The 13105-nt window shown below is 41.2% G+C and overlaps 8 protein-coding genes across 8 annotated transcripts; 3 read left to right on the forward strand and 5 right to left on the reverse strand.

Moving 5' to 3' along the window:
- On the forward strand, positions 1 to 1800 carry PAS_chr4_0126 (Hypothetical protein; the record flags this gene model as incomplete). The annotated part of the gene is made up of 1 exon (XM_002493487.1): positions 1 to 1800. One exon carries the CDS (start codon positions 1 to 3, stop codon positions 1798 to 1800), a length of 1800 nt encoding a protein of 599 aa, XP_002493532.1.
- A 4-nt stretch (positions 1801 to 1804) lies between these two features.
- On the reverse strand, positions 1805 to 3379 carry PAS_chr4_0127 (RNAase III; the record flags this gene model as incomplete). Its single annotated transcript, XM_002493488.1, has 1 exon — positions 1805 to 3379. The coding sequence occupies one exon, from the start codon at positions 3377 to 3379 to the stop codon at positions 1805 to 1807; it is 1575 nt and encodes a 524-aa protein (XP_002493533.1).
- Positions 3380 to 3495: 116 nt separating this feature from the next.
- On the reverse strand, positions 3496 to 6536 carry PAS_chr4_0128 (Member of the imitation-switch (ISWI) class of ATP-dependent chromatin remodeling complexes; the record flags this gene model as incomplete). Its single annotated transcript, XM_002493489.1, has 2 exons — positions 3496 to 6141; positions 6231 to 6536. The coding sequence occupies 2 exons, from the start codon at positions 6534 to 6536 to the stop codon at positions 3496 to 3498; spliced, it is 2952 nt and encodes a 983-aa protein (XP_002493534.1).
- Positions 6537 to 6916: 380 nt separating this feature from the next.
- Positions 6917 to 7615, forward strand: PAS_chr4_0129 (Hypothetical protein; the record flags this gene model as incomplete). The annotated part of the gene is made up of 1 exon (XM_002493490.1): positions 6917 to 7615. One exon carries the CDS (start codon positions 6917 to 6919, stop codon positions 7613 to 7615), a length of 699 nt encoding a protein of 232 aa, XP_002493535.1.
- Positions 7616 to 7972: 357 nt separating this feature from the next.
- PAS_chr4_0130 (uncharacterized protein) lies at positions 7973 to 9283 on the reverse strand (the record flags this gene model as incomplete). The annotated part of the gene is made up of 1 exon (XM_002493491.1): positions 7973 to 9283. One exon carries the CDS (start codon positions 9281 to 9283, stop codon positions 7973 to 7975), a length of 1311 nt encoding a protein of 436 aa, XP_002493536.1.
- Positions 9284 to 9613: 330 nt separating this feature from the next.
- Positions 9614 to 10117, reverse strand: PAS_chr4_0131 (60S ribosomal protein L6; the record flags this gene model as incomplete). Its single annotated transcript, XM_002493492.1, has 1 exon — positions 9614 to 10117. The coding sequence occupies one exon, from the start codon at positions 10115 to 10117 to the stop codon at positions 9614 to 9616; it is 504 nt and encodes a 167-aa protein (XP_002493537.1).
- Positions 10118 to 10304: 187 nt separating this feature from the next.
- On the reverse strand, positions 10305 to 12206 carry PAS_chr4_0132 (uncharacterized protein; the record flags this gene model as incomplete). The annotated part of the gene is made up of 1 exon (XM_002493493.1): positions 10305 to 12206. One exon carries the CDS (start codon positions 12204 to 12206, stop codon positions 10305 to 10307), a length of 1902 nt encoding a protein of 633 aa, XP_002493538.1.
- Positions 12207 to 12321: 115 nt separating this feature from the next.
- On the forward strand, positions 12322 to 13101 carry PAS_chr4_0133 (Hypothetical protein; the record flags this gene model as incomplete). The annotated part of the gene is made up of 1 exon (XM_002493494.1): positions 12322 to 13101. The coding sequence occupies one exon, from the start codon at positions 12322 to 12324 to the stop codon at positions 13099 to 13101; it is 780 nt and encodes a 259-aa protein (XP_002493539.1).
- Between the last annotated feature and the right edge of the window lie 4 nt (positions 13102 to 13105).

The raw sequence follows: 13105 nt of genomic DNA on the forward strand, positions 1-13105 counted from the left end.
ATGGGAGGAGAATCATTGTCAATAGAAGAAACAAACAAACTTCGAAAACAATTGGGCCTGGCTCTATTGCCCGTAGAACCATCTGTATCAAATGTGTCTGCCAAAGACTCGATATCCGTTGAAAAGACCAACAAGCTTAGGACATCTATTGGTTTGAAGCCAATACCAGAATCCACGCCAGATAGTGAAACAAAAAATTATGAAGAGTACAAAAGAGAACAAGAAAAACAATTGAAAGAGAAGGAGATAGAACAAAGGCTGGAACGACTGAGAAATAAGGCTTCCAATGATAAACTCCGTAAACAGGGTACACTATTGGATTCTGAGGATTCCGCAAATTGGTTGGAGAATTTGGGCAAAGCCGAAACGGATACCGCTGTTGAGAGCAGCAAAGCCCACTCTGCTGATTACACTGAGCATGATTTGAAGGGAACCAAAGTGGCGCACGATCTGAAAGATATTGTAGATGTTGGGCAAGACATTGTGCTTACTTTGAAAGATGGTAGTGTGTTAGATGATGAGGATGAACTAGAGGCAAATGTTCTCGTCAAAATGAAACAACTTGAAGAAAATATACGAAACAAACTTGGAGAAGAAAAGTATGATGAGCTTGATCACGGCCCTGGATTAACAGGTGGTTCATTCAGACTTGGTGATGCTGTGCCAACTGAGGGTGAAAGACAGAAGCACCAAGTTAGACCTAACATGAAATTGGTTCAATTCAGCGACGATGAGTTTGAAGGTGAAGTGAAGATTGGCAGTGATTACAAGAAGCCCGTAAAGATGAAAAAATTGAAGAAAAAGACCCAGAATAAGCGAAAGAAACTTGATGATGATGAAGAGATTAATACTTTTAAGGTTATTAAACTGGATATCTCAGATGAATACAATGAAGAGGATGAATATTCCAAACAACTTTCAGCCGCCAAAGCGAATAGAAAACCTATCAGAGACACCGCAGAGTTTTTGGCGGAAAAAGTTGAACAGAATAAAGTCGAGACCATTCCACTAACAGTATCAACCATGTTTGTAGATGAGACTGATGAGTTTTTGACATCATTGAAGGATGCTGTTGAAAGAGATATTGAAGAGAAAAAAGATGAAGAAAATAAGATTGAAGAGGTGAAAGTAGAGAAGCCAGTTTTCCGAAAGAGAAAAGGGATTAGCAGTCAACGAAAAGAAACACAAGAAACAGATGAACCTGTGCCAGAGAATCAGCCGGTTGATACGGTTGAAAAAGATGAGACTAAAGAAAAAATAATTCATGAGATCGAAGACAAGAAAGTAGCCGATCAACTATCTACGGCGGAACCAGAAAATGGCCAGGAGACCACTAAAGAGACCAATCCAATAGCAGCTACTCCGACTCAGCTTAATTCATCCGAGTCTTTAGGCGCAGGTCTGGGAGCTACTTTAAAGTATTTGAAAGTTAAACCTTCGATTGATGCTCAAAGGGCAGAATTGCAAAACAAACAGCTGTTGAAAGAACGAGAGAGACAACTTGCTGTTATTGAGAGACAAATTAACGAAAGATTGAGAGAACAGGCATTATATGGGGGATCAGGTACCCAATTAGAGTATACTAATCTCTCGAAGAAAGAAAAAGAAAGGTTATCTCAATTGGAGAAAGAAAGAGAACAACTACTCAAAGATACATTCCAAGAGGAAAAACTAAAAAACTACAACCCAAAGGTGAATTTGGTTTACACAGATGAAAAAGGTAATAAGTTATCGACTAAAGATGCTTTCAAATATATGTCTCATAAATTCCACGGGACCTTCAAGAAAAATAATAAATGATTTATTAAGACTGCTCCTTGACGTATTCTTTCATCAGAAGCTTCAGGATATGCAAGTTTTTATAGAAATACGTATAGCACAATAAATTGCTTCGTTTCTTATGCTGACTGTAGGATGTGAGGATTGATTTTCCTTCAACCACGAAGGTAGTTTCAAATTGATCGTTTAGTTTGACACATTTGAGTTCAGTTTGTAGATTCCATTTACTAAACAGGAACATTATCAATCCTTTATGTTCTGGAATTACACCTGAATTTTCAGGTACTCTCAATGGGAACGACACATTCTTAACGTTTTTGCTCATCTTTATTTTCTCGATCAAGTCATCAACTTCCTTTTGTAGTTCAGAATCTTCAGGTGCTTTAACTAGCGATTCTTCTCTTAAGGTGGTGGACCTCATGGTGTTATACTTTCTTATGGCATTATGATTCTCTAGGGCTGCCATAGCAGCTCTAGTTCGGGCATCCTTAACACTGCCACCAATTCCTTTTCCTATGATTTCTCCCTCCATTTCTACCTGAACCAACCACTCATCCCGAGCTGGACCATTATCTAAGGTGACGTATTTGGGAGCGGACTTGGCTGAGCCAATAAGAGCATAGAGTTTCTCTTTGGCACTCTTGTTCAGATACGATTTATCTCTTTTCATTTTCATGGCTTCTATCACAGGCCGTGCTAACTTTCCCAGCCACTCTTGAATCATTGTGAGGTCGTTGTTGTTTTGAACGTATAATGCACCGATGTAAGCTTCAAAAATGTCAGCATATATCTTACCATTGTTCTTATCAGTTTCTTCTTTACTCATTAACGAGCTGAGTTTTTCCGGAAACCCATACAACTTTGAATAGTTTTCCAAATTAGAATTGCTGACGATTTGTTGTCTGCAAACAGACAGATGGCCTTCTGATGAGGCAGGAAATTCCTTCATAACAATAGACGTCACAGCTAGCTCGAGAACAGCATCTCCCAAGTACTCTAAGCGTTCATAGGAAGAGTTAGCTGCTTCTATGCTATCCTCCTCAGCCTGAGTAACAGCTGATTTGTGAGTGAACACTTTTGATCTCAAAACTGGATCGGTCAAAGGTAGAAGTGGGGGAGGATACTGTTCGACACCCTTTGGCCTTACCTCTTTTCCCTCCTCATCTTCATTACTCGGCTTATTGATGTCCTTCTTTCCACTTTTATTATCGCTTTTCTTTTTGTTGTACTTCGATTCAAGGTCTTCAAACTCTGCGAACACCTTAGGGTCATTGAAATTTAGTATTAGGTTCAAGAAGTCAAGTTTCCCATGCTTATACAAAGTCTTCAATTTGCTCGCATGTACCAATTTGGGACCTCTTGTCAATGCAAGCACCACCGCAGCCTCGTAATCACCCAAATTATCCAATGCTTTGGCCACCTCCCTGTAGCTTGGTGAGACTTCTAGAACCTCCTTCAAGGAACTTGTGAGCTTATTAACCGCATACTCAGTCTCCAAACATTGAACCAAGCTGATTTTTGTTTTCTTTTTACTTTTCTTTTCCTCACCAGACGCCTTGTCAGTTTTCTGTCGTTTCCTTTTCCCTTCTTCGTCACTCATTTGGCGGGAAGTTCTGAATCAGATTTTTTTTTTTTTTCGTTTTATAATTTTTCAGTTCGCTCTATTTATTATTCTACAATATAAAGGTTTATAATAGTAAAACACAAAAACACCATCTACAAGGATTTCTGTTTCTTGTTGGTCACTGATTCTGGCTCCACTGATGGCTCTAATGAAGTCTCCTTAGATAAATTGTTTCTCTTTCTCTTGGTGGCCAGCGGCCCGTCGATTTCCCTGATAATTGCAAGCAGTAGAGTATTACATCTTCTAGCGAGCTCTTGAGGGGTACGAGACCTGAAGTACCAGTCAAACTTGAATAATTCGCATTGGCAGATCTCTCGTTTAATGATGTCATAAAGATTGTCTCTGTTCAAGCCGTGTTTATTAAGCATTGTTAAAAGGTATCGGTCTTCGAGGTCTGTGTAAACTTTCTTGGAATTGTTGGGAGGATACTGAATTACCAATTCCCTTAAAGGTGATTTGCATTGTCTAATCTTCTCAGCCAGCAGTTCGTGTTGAAGTCTGAGTTTATGGGCCTTTTGTTCTCCCAATTCGATTTCTTGAATATATTTCTCATAACCTTGAACCTGTTTGTAGTTGGCCCAAAAAGCCTTTGAATATGCCTCTACCTCTTCGAAAGTTTTGTTCTTCATCTGCTTGGCTATCATGGTAAGGTTTTCTCTACCGTGATTAGCGCAAGCATGAATGAAATTGGTAAAATCTCTTCTACTCCACTTTGAAAACCCCTCGCCAAGATACTTGTCCTTCAAGGCCTGTTCTTCCTCAGTGAGTTCAACTGCGTTGTCGATTTTGTTTTGCTCCTTCACTTTACGAATTTCTCTAGCATGTTCTTCACCTTCGGACATAACTAGGTCCTCATCATCACTTCCACCAAGTTCTTTCAACGTAACCTGATGTCCGATTTTCCTCTTGAAGGCTAGTTGTTCCCTTTCTAACAGCTCTGCTAGTCCGGGAGGAAAAAACTGAAAATCATGAATGATTATATGCTTAGGTGGTCTGGGACCCCGGGATTGTTTACCCCCAGGAAGAAGCATATCATCGTAGTACTTGTCAATGTCGTATTGTAGCTCTTTACGTTCCCTCTTGGCTAGAGAAATGTAGCTCCTTCCTACTCTGTTATTTTTCTGAGCAAAGTTTTTACCGTTCCATTCGTAAGCAGAAGATGCTTCTGATGTGAAATTTTGAAGGTCGTCCAATCCTAGATTTGAAAATTTGGCATTCAAAGAAGCAGTTTTTTCCTCACCTTTTCTCAAGATTGAATCAATATCATCATCTCCAACAGTGGAACCCTTCGTCTCAAACATTTGTTGGGCACCGTGTTGAATCATATCTAGAAGTTCATCCTTTGAGTTACCAATGGTTTGGTTCTTATTGGAAGATGCTCTTCCTTGTTGAATAACCAGTTGGTCCAGCCTTAGTTTCTGGGCCGCCCTTTCCAAGACTTTTTCCTCTATGGCATTTTCAGTAACAAACCGAAAAACCTGAACCTGCTTCTTTTGTCCAATTCTATGGGCTCTGTCCATTGCTTGAAGATCGGCCTGGGGATTCCAATCCGAATCGTACAGAACAACAATGTCCGCAGATGTCAAATTGATACCCAAACCACCAGCACGCGTAGTCAACAAGAAAATGAATTTCTTTGAATCGGGTTTATTGTACTCATCAATCGCATTGATACGATCTTCATGGGCAGTTGATCCATCAATTCGACAGTATTCGTATTCACGGAAAAAACAGTAGTCTTCTAATATATCCAACAGACGACTCATCTGCGAAAAAATCAAGACACGAGATCCTTGTTCTTTCATTTTCTTCAGTAACTTATCCAAAACAATCATTTTGGCAGAATTATAGACCAAATGTTCATCTGTAGTAAATGGGGGCCCTGGTTCGACACCTTCAAAAAGATACGGATGATTGCAACACTTTCTTAGCTGCATTACGATGTTAAGCAGTCTTGTTTTTCCTTCTCTTTTACCGAATCCACAATTGACAGCATCTATATCTTTCTCTAGAAGGTTTCTGTACAACTTGATCTGCATCTCAGTCATTCCCACGTAAAGGTTGACTTCTTTTTTCGGCAACAATGATTTTTCCACGTCTGATTTCACCCTTCTCAGGAGAAATGGAGAGAGAACCTTGTGCAGTTTTTGAACCACTTCGTCTTGGTCCTGCGATTGTGACTCGAACCATTCATCAAAGACGTCGCTTTCTCCAAACACATCGGGTAGAATAAAATTCAAAAGAGCCCAAAGCTCGTGCAGGTTGTTCTGCAGAGGTGTTCCTGTGATAAGTAGCCTGTTTCTGGAATAGAATAAACGAATGATTTGCGATAAGGCACTTTCTTCGTTTTTTATTCTGTGGGCTTCATCGATGACAATGTATTGCCATCTGATCTTGCCAAGCTTTGCCTTTTCTCTAATGACCATTTCGAATGAGGTGATACAAACATCAAAATCGGCCTCCATTAACTTATCCTTCAACAGCAAAGCTCTTTCTTCCTTGGTTCCTTGTAGTACCAGTGTATTCACATCTGGAGTCCATTTTGCAAATTCACGTCTCCAATTGTCCAGCGTTGATTTGGGAACAATTACAATGTGCGGACCATCAATTCCTTTATTATATCGGAGATGACCCAAAAATGCAATAGTTTGGAGAGTTTTACCCAATCCCATCTCGTCGGCCAGAATACCCGACAAGCAATTTTCATGTAGGGAAATAAGCCAGTTGAGTCCTTGAATCTGATAATCTCTCAGTGTACCATGGATAAATGGACGGCGATTCCGTTATACAGGTTGTCTCTTCCTCANATTCTTCATCATATATCAACTCTGCATCTTCTTCTTTTTCTGACTTTCTTACGATGACGGCCATTACCAACTGCTGATCTTGAGGACGATTTGTTGTGTTTCTTTGTGTCGATGGTGCGGACCAACTTTAGCAGTTGTTTATCCTTTGACGCGCCAAGATCTATGAAGTGACGAAAGAGATCACTGAGGTTCAAGAGGTACTTGAATCTCTTGGAGACTGAGGCAAAGTCCTTTCGCATTTCCTCCTTCGGTGTGCCCTGCAGAAGGAATCGACGTCTCCTCTCGTCTTGGGTCTCTGAGTTTGGTGTTGCTAGTTTCTGTGTCATTTAATGAGGACGCTGTATAAAAAGTGTCAATCAATAAAAGGGTAAGAAGAACAATCTTCTTTATAGTCTCAACAGTTGTTGCCTTGGCAAGTACGGAAGTCAAACGTGTTGTTGGATTGGCACGTGTAAATCTACCTTTTGAAGTTGGAAGTGGGATAGTTGAGTTGCGACTGATAAAATTTGTCTTGGGCTAGACAAATGCACTGATGCCTCCAAGTATGCATTACGTAATATAGTAGTTTTTCAGGGTGATGATCTGCGTTACCTGAATGCGCGTGATTGCTGGAAGCGTAATTCATCTAAGATCATCGCGTATCAAAAACAAAAAAGACGCCTACCAGGAAGCGTTCTGACGGGAATCACCGAATCTCCAACGTCCGATGTCTGAACCATTGAAGAGGTCTTCCAGACCGGGTACTCCGCATAGGCTGTCGTCTCGTTCATCTCTTTTGTCGTCGTCTTCCCCAAGAGGTGGGAACCATTATGACATAGACCCAAACAAAACTCCGTTGGATGAAGTTCTTTGCTCCAACACAGGCCAGGGTGAAACGTCTTCCAGTCTTTTAAGCGAGCTAAACGACTCTTTGACTACATTGGATGCTAATATGACAAAGGTCAACAGCGTTCACGAGTCTTTGACCAACTTCAATGAGAGCTTTTCAGCGTTTCTCTACGGGTTAAGTATGAATGCTTGGTGCGTAGAGTACTCAGAGGCCCCAACTAAAGAAAATTTTGAAAACAGGTCCAAATTAAACAATTTGAAAGCCAAAATAAAAGAGACAGAGCAAATTCTAGAGCAGTACAGCAGAAAGAGGAAAGACACAGCAAAAATTACAAAGCCAGCAAAATATGCAAAACAATCCAATCCTAAACCTTCAACAACGTTGAGTATACCGCAACCAACTCCAGCTAAACAGCAAGTTAGTAGCACTGACTCTTCATTTGAAATAGAGGAAGAAACTGAACGGTCGTCAAGAATTGGGGCGATTGGGAAGTCCCGCATACCGTATAAAAGCGACAGCAAAAGAAGTATGATGAGGCTAAAGTCTTTGCCTCCAAGAAGACCTCCATTCCGATAAGGCTATATGTATATTTCAATTAATGTAGATTTATTACTTGACATTTAGCAAAAAAGTATGCGAATTCTGTGGATCGAACACAGGACCTTCAGATTATTGAGACCGAAGTTTTCTTCAGTCTGACGCTCTCCCAACTGAGCTAAATCCGCAATTACAAGTACAAAACTTCTCTTGTCTCTTACACCTGCCAAATAGGAGATTATTTGTAACCAAAGTGCATTTATTACTTTTACACTTTGCTAAATACTTCTCTCCTACCAGAGCGGTCTAATTAAATTGCGAAAGAATTATCTTTATTAATGACTGTGCAACTCGAACCTTTTAGTAATAGTAGTCAATTATATCGCAGTCAAGCATCTATAGAAATGAAGTCGATGAGTTCCATCCATATGCGCTCGTTATACCCTCAATCTTGATCGCCTCCATCCAAAGTTGCTGATTGTGAACGCCCACTTTCCATAGACTTCTAGTTAAATTGATTGTGGACATTTCCTCGTCATTTTGCAGATTTTGTGTGTGGAGTGCTTCTGACATCCAGTGCCTGTCTCTCTCAAAATTATTTATTCTCGCAGGAACATCATTATCAATTCGTGTCAACATTGTCAGCTTTCCCGAATCTTTTGCCAGATCCTCGTAATTTTGCAATTGTCCATAGATTAATGGTGCTGAAGTGAACTTGCCAAATAACTTGTCTAATCTCACGGCTAGGGATGGGGCTAAAATTAGTTCGTAGGATTGATTATCCAAAGTAGCAACTAAAGAGGCCTCTGCTGTCGATATTTGCATCACCAACTCCCTCGGATACTTATCGACATATGGCCGTTGGTACATCAAATATCCAACTGTTGACTCGACCGTTTGGCTGACCAATCCCTTTGGTGAGATGTATTTACAATCAATCACAATCTCTTCACAGCAGCGGATAACGTTCGTTCTTATATTGTGTTTGATCAGCTTTTGTTCTAGCGCTTGAAACCTATAGTATTTGCATTCATTGATTAAATCATGCCGCAGAGAATCGTCAATAGAATCAACGCTCTCTCCTTGCAAATACCTCACGATCATGGCAAACAAATGTGGACTTCTATTGCTAACCGTAAGAGGTGCCTGAGGAGGAGGACGAATTAAGTTCCGTTGGTGGATGACCTTGGCTGGGTTCTGAAGTAAGGTATCATATGCCAATGTGAAATAATTTGGAGAGTTGCCCTCAACATTCAGCAAACCTCTCTCCAGTACGAAGGGACGTGAGCCGATAACCACGTAGTAATTCATCTCACGAACAACTTTTGTCAGCCTGGACAAGTTAAAGTAGCTAGCGTCTTCAAAGAGGTGTATGTACTCAGAAGGATCGTCTATGCTGATATGATAGCCTTGCAAGTGCTTTTGAATAATCTCAAAAACGACAGGAGATCTGTCGATGAACAAGACTTTGCCCTCATTTTCATTCTTTTGGAAGAAATTGGTGAAATAGGAAGGTCCATCGGAAGATAATGAGGCCCCACTAATAGCAAATAATCTATCACCAACTTGAATACTGTACATGCGCTCATGGGGAAGCAACTTCGGGATGGAAGGGTCGAACTCGTTCACCGACTGGATCGGTTTATCTGCATTGTTCAACCCTTCCTTGTCGAAGCATATCAACAATTGATCTTCGTAATTCTCCATAGGTAAGGCTGTGTAAAATGTGATGTGTACATTGAGGTGCGTTTATGCTAGAGAAAAAGTTAGGCAGCGAACCCATACACATGGGTCCGAATAACACCTCAAGACTTCAATTAGATTCTTACCTACCCCAGATTATCCTATAAGTAATACGAAACCACGACCGATGCCCATATGGCTGCCACAGCAGAAGGTTGCGGTAATAAATTTAAACCTATATATATGATACAAAACGTAAAACAAAGGATAAAATTATGCTTTTATCGGTTTCTTTTAAAAGTTGATGGGAACGGGCATGGTGTATTGTTGGAAGGGGATAGAGTCACAGGTGAATTAGAATTTCATTAAGTGTGGTCTGTCACCTCTTCTCAAAGAGAAAGGAGCGGCGAGGTACTCCTCAAGGTGAGCTACCTTGGAAACCTCAGCCAGCAAAGCCTTGTCGACGACCTTTTGGTCCTCGATCTGCTCTGGGGAAACAGTCTTCTTTTCAGCCTTGTCACCGAAGAAGTCAGCCTCAGACTTGTCTTCCTCGTTACCTGACTTTTCAGAGTTGAAGTAGGCAAGGTCGAACTTGGCCAGGTCCAAACCCTCAACAGAGATTCTGGTGGAAGTAGCAATAACGTAGCTGTCGTGAACTCTTCTCAATGGAACACCGTTGACCTTGAATGGTCCAGAAACCAGCAAAGTGTTGTCTTCCAAGTTCTTCAGGTAGATAACTCTCTTTCCACGGAAACGTCCAGCCAACAGGATCAAGACGGTACCAGGAACCAGGGACTTTCTCAGCTTTCCTTGAGTAGGAGCCTGCAAAGCTGGGTCATGTGGAGTTTCAATAGCCATTTTTTTCTGTTGTACTGTAAGATTAAAACCTTGGTTGGAAACGATTAAAAAAATATCTTTAAAGAGGACTTTTAGTCATATTGGCGCGCGATTAGAGACTATCTTGAAAGAGTCGCACCGTCACGTGCATAATAGGGTTGACAGCCCTAGAGCAACATAGATGGTGTAAGGATTCTCATGCCTGATCTCAGATGTTCAGCCTGTGGAGTACGGCTAGGTCCTGATCTTTCCCTGTGAAATCGAACAGTCTGTTGACGGGGATGATGTCGACGGAATATTCCTGTGGAATGGTTTCCAGCTTGCTTGCCTGCCCCTTGTTTAAAATTACCGTGTTGTGTGCTGTGGCTGATAGGCCTGGGGCGAATGTCAAGCTAACGTAGCCGTCTTGAAATGTGACCGATTGTCCCTGTAATTCTAGCGAGGACAAGTTGTTGGCAATCTGTGTGGACTCATCTTCATTTTCTGACGAATCACCGTAGTAATCATCGTAGTTTGGTGTCTCTTGATACACTGACCCGCTCCATTCGATTGGAGCTGATTTGGGGAGTTGTGTCACTTGAGCGAATACCACCGGTACTTTAGAAGAAGGTTCATAAAGTTTCCAAGCTTCTATGGCAATTGGGAGGTACTCTAGGTCTTTGAAATAACAGATAGCAAAAGCATTCTGGTCAAGTGAGATGAGCTTCTTTACACTGTCGAAATGCTGAAGCGATAAGGCAACATTGAGTAATCTGTCGTTAGGGTCAGCTAAGACCATGGATTGGGGGATCAGAGGGATTTGTCCACTTATCAATGCAACCGTAGTTCTCTGCTGTTTATGCAAAATAGACTGTGAGTATGGTCCTATGTTATGGGGCGCCCAGTAACTAATTCCTCTGACGTGAACTCCTGATTTGTCTTTCAAATTGGGAATGACAATGGCTGATAACAAAGCTTGATTCTTCTCGGGTAGCAACGTTTGCACACATACCCGAGATGAGGGAAGGGGTTTGGTAAAATACTGTTGATAAATGGCATTAACCTTGGCAAAGTCGTCCATATCACGTAGGAACAGCTGGACACTTTGAATGTGTTCATATGAAAGACCATGAGTGTTGAGAATGTCTGTCAACTGAGTGAAAATGCTAGTGATCTGTGATTCAATTTCGTCCTCCCGGGATGACAAATTGGAGATATAAAGTAGATTACCGACTTGTTTCGATGTAACTTCAAATTCAACGAGTGCGGATTGGGCTTCTTTCTCTACTAAGGGGATCTTGAACTTAGTTGAACTTAATTGATCATAAATGCTTTCCATCTCTTCATTCAGCAGTGGCGGAGCACTCAAAAATTTTGTAGCATCTCCGTCTTCCTTGCTTTTCTCTTGAGTCGTAAAACCCAAGGAAAGATGATAAACTTCATCATTGGATGGCTTAATAACCTCTTGGTGAGTGATTGATAATTTTTTTAGAAAGAATGGAGCGTCAAAAACCAAGGTCTCAAATTCACCACCTTCACCGCAAATATGAACATCATACATGTCATTGAGTTTTATAAGTTTGGGGTACATTTCAATAAGAGATTTCCCCAAATCATTCTCATCGAGACCAATTGCAGCAACTTTTATAATTCTTGCATCCATGCCTGATTGGCACATCTCTCCCATAAGCCCTAGTTGATTCATCTGCCACAGGTAAGAGAGTGCTACCAGATTCAGTCTCGCACAGACATCTTCTACTCTAGTCCTCTGATACGATGAAAGAATGGCTCCGACACTGACAGCTTCCAATTCTGGATGAGATTCCTTGACATCGCTCAAGAGTTGATACAAGTCTTCTATTTCATCATCCTCTGTCTTTTCGTACTCAAGTTGCTGATTCTTTGACGTTCCAGCAATTACTCTTCGGTGCATTGGAACTCCAATACATTCTTCATAATGTTCCAATGCCTGATAACCGACCGTTTGGTACATGAACGAGTCCAATTCCTCGGAGCCCTCTGGGGGAGGATACAAATTGGCTAAGGCTATGAGTTCATGTCCCTGGCTCAAGCAATGCCATATGTTAAAACATGAATCTTTTCCTCCTGAAACCAGAGCCACAAACTTCATGAATCGTTACTTAAAGGTCTATCTTCATGCAGAATGCTCATATCTCTCGAATTTTTTTTGATCCTACCTTTGATATCTGATCATCACTCTTAAGCCCATCCTATGGCATGATAATATGAGTAGCACAGGAACGCCAGCGGAAACACCAACCCATGAAGACTCAGGTTTGTTAATAGACGTGGAAAAAGAAACTAGGAAGTTAGTTAGGTTGAGAAATAAGGCTCTCGTCAAAGCTGCCACTTCCTCAGACCCAGATACAATACGACGATATGAACGTCTTAGAAATGATAGAATCCTCAGAAGTGAAAGATATAAGCAGGACCAAATAGCACAATGGAAAGAAAAGGGAAGGGTAGATCTTATACCGAAGGATGATAATTTTGGTAGAATGGCAAACCGATTAGCACAGGCGAAAACTGGAAATTCAGACATCACTAGACAACATAATGCAAGGTCCCGATACGTCTTACAATTAAAGAAAATTAGGGGATCCGGGGGATTCAAGGATTCGGTAACTCCATATGGGTTTCAGAAATTATCCAACGAGGGACAGAACTTAGAAATCGAACCAATATCCCCTGTCATCCAGAAACCTGAGAATTCTGAATCTACTGTACAACATTTGCCCACACCGGGCCATCATTCGTTGGCACCACCACCACCACCACCAACATCACAGCATTTTTCTTCTATTAATCCTACAATCCAATCTAATTCTGGTCCTAACCAAACCTTCGTACCCCCATTCCAGTTGTCATTTGCATTTCCCCTTTCAGCACCACCACCACCTCCTCCTCCGCCATTACCACCACCGCCGCAACCCGTGGCTGTAGGAGTGATACAGCCTAAAAATAACCGTAGAAAGGCTAGGAAAAGACCCAAGATTGAATATTAATTTC

The sequence above is a fragment of the Komagataella phaffii genome, chromosome 4 (assembly GCF_000027005.1).
Source record: "Komagataella phaffii GS115 chromosome 4, complete sequence".
NCBI lineage: Eukaryota > Fungi > Ascomycota > Pichiomycetes > Pichiales > Pichiaceae > Komagataella > Komagataella phaffii.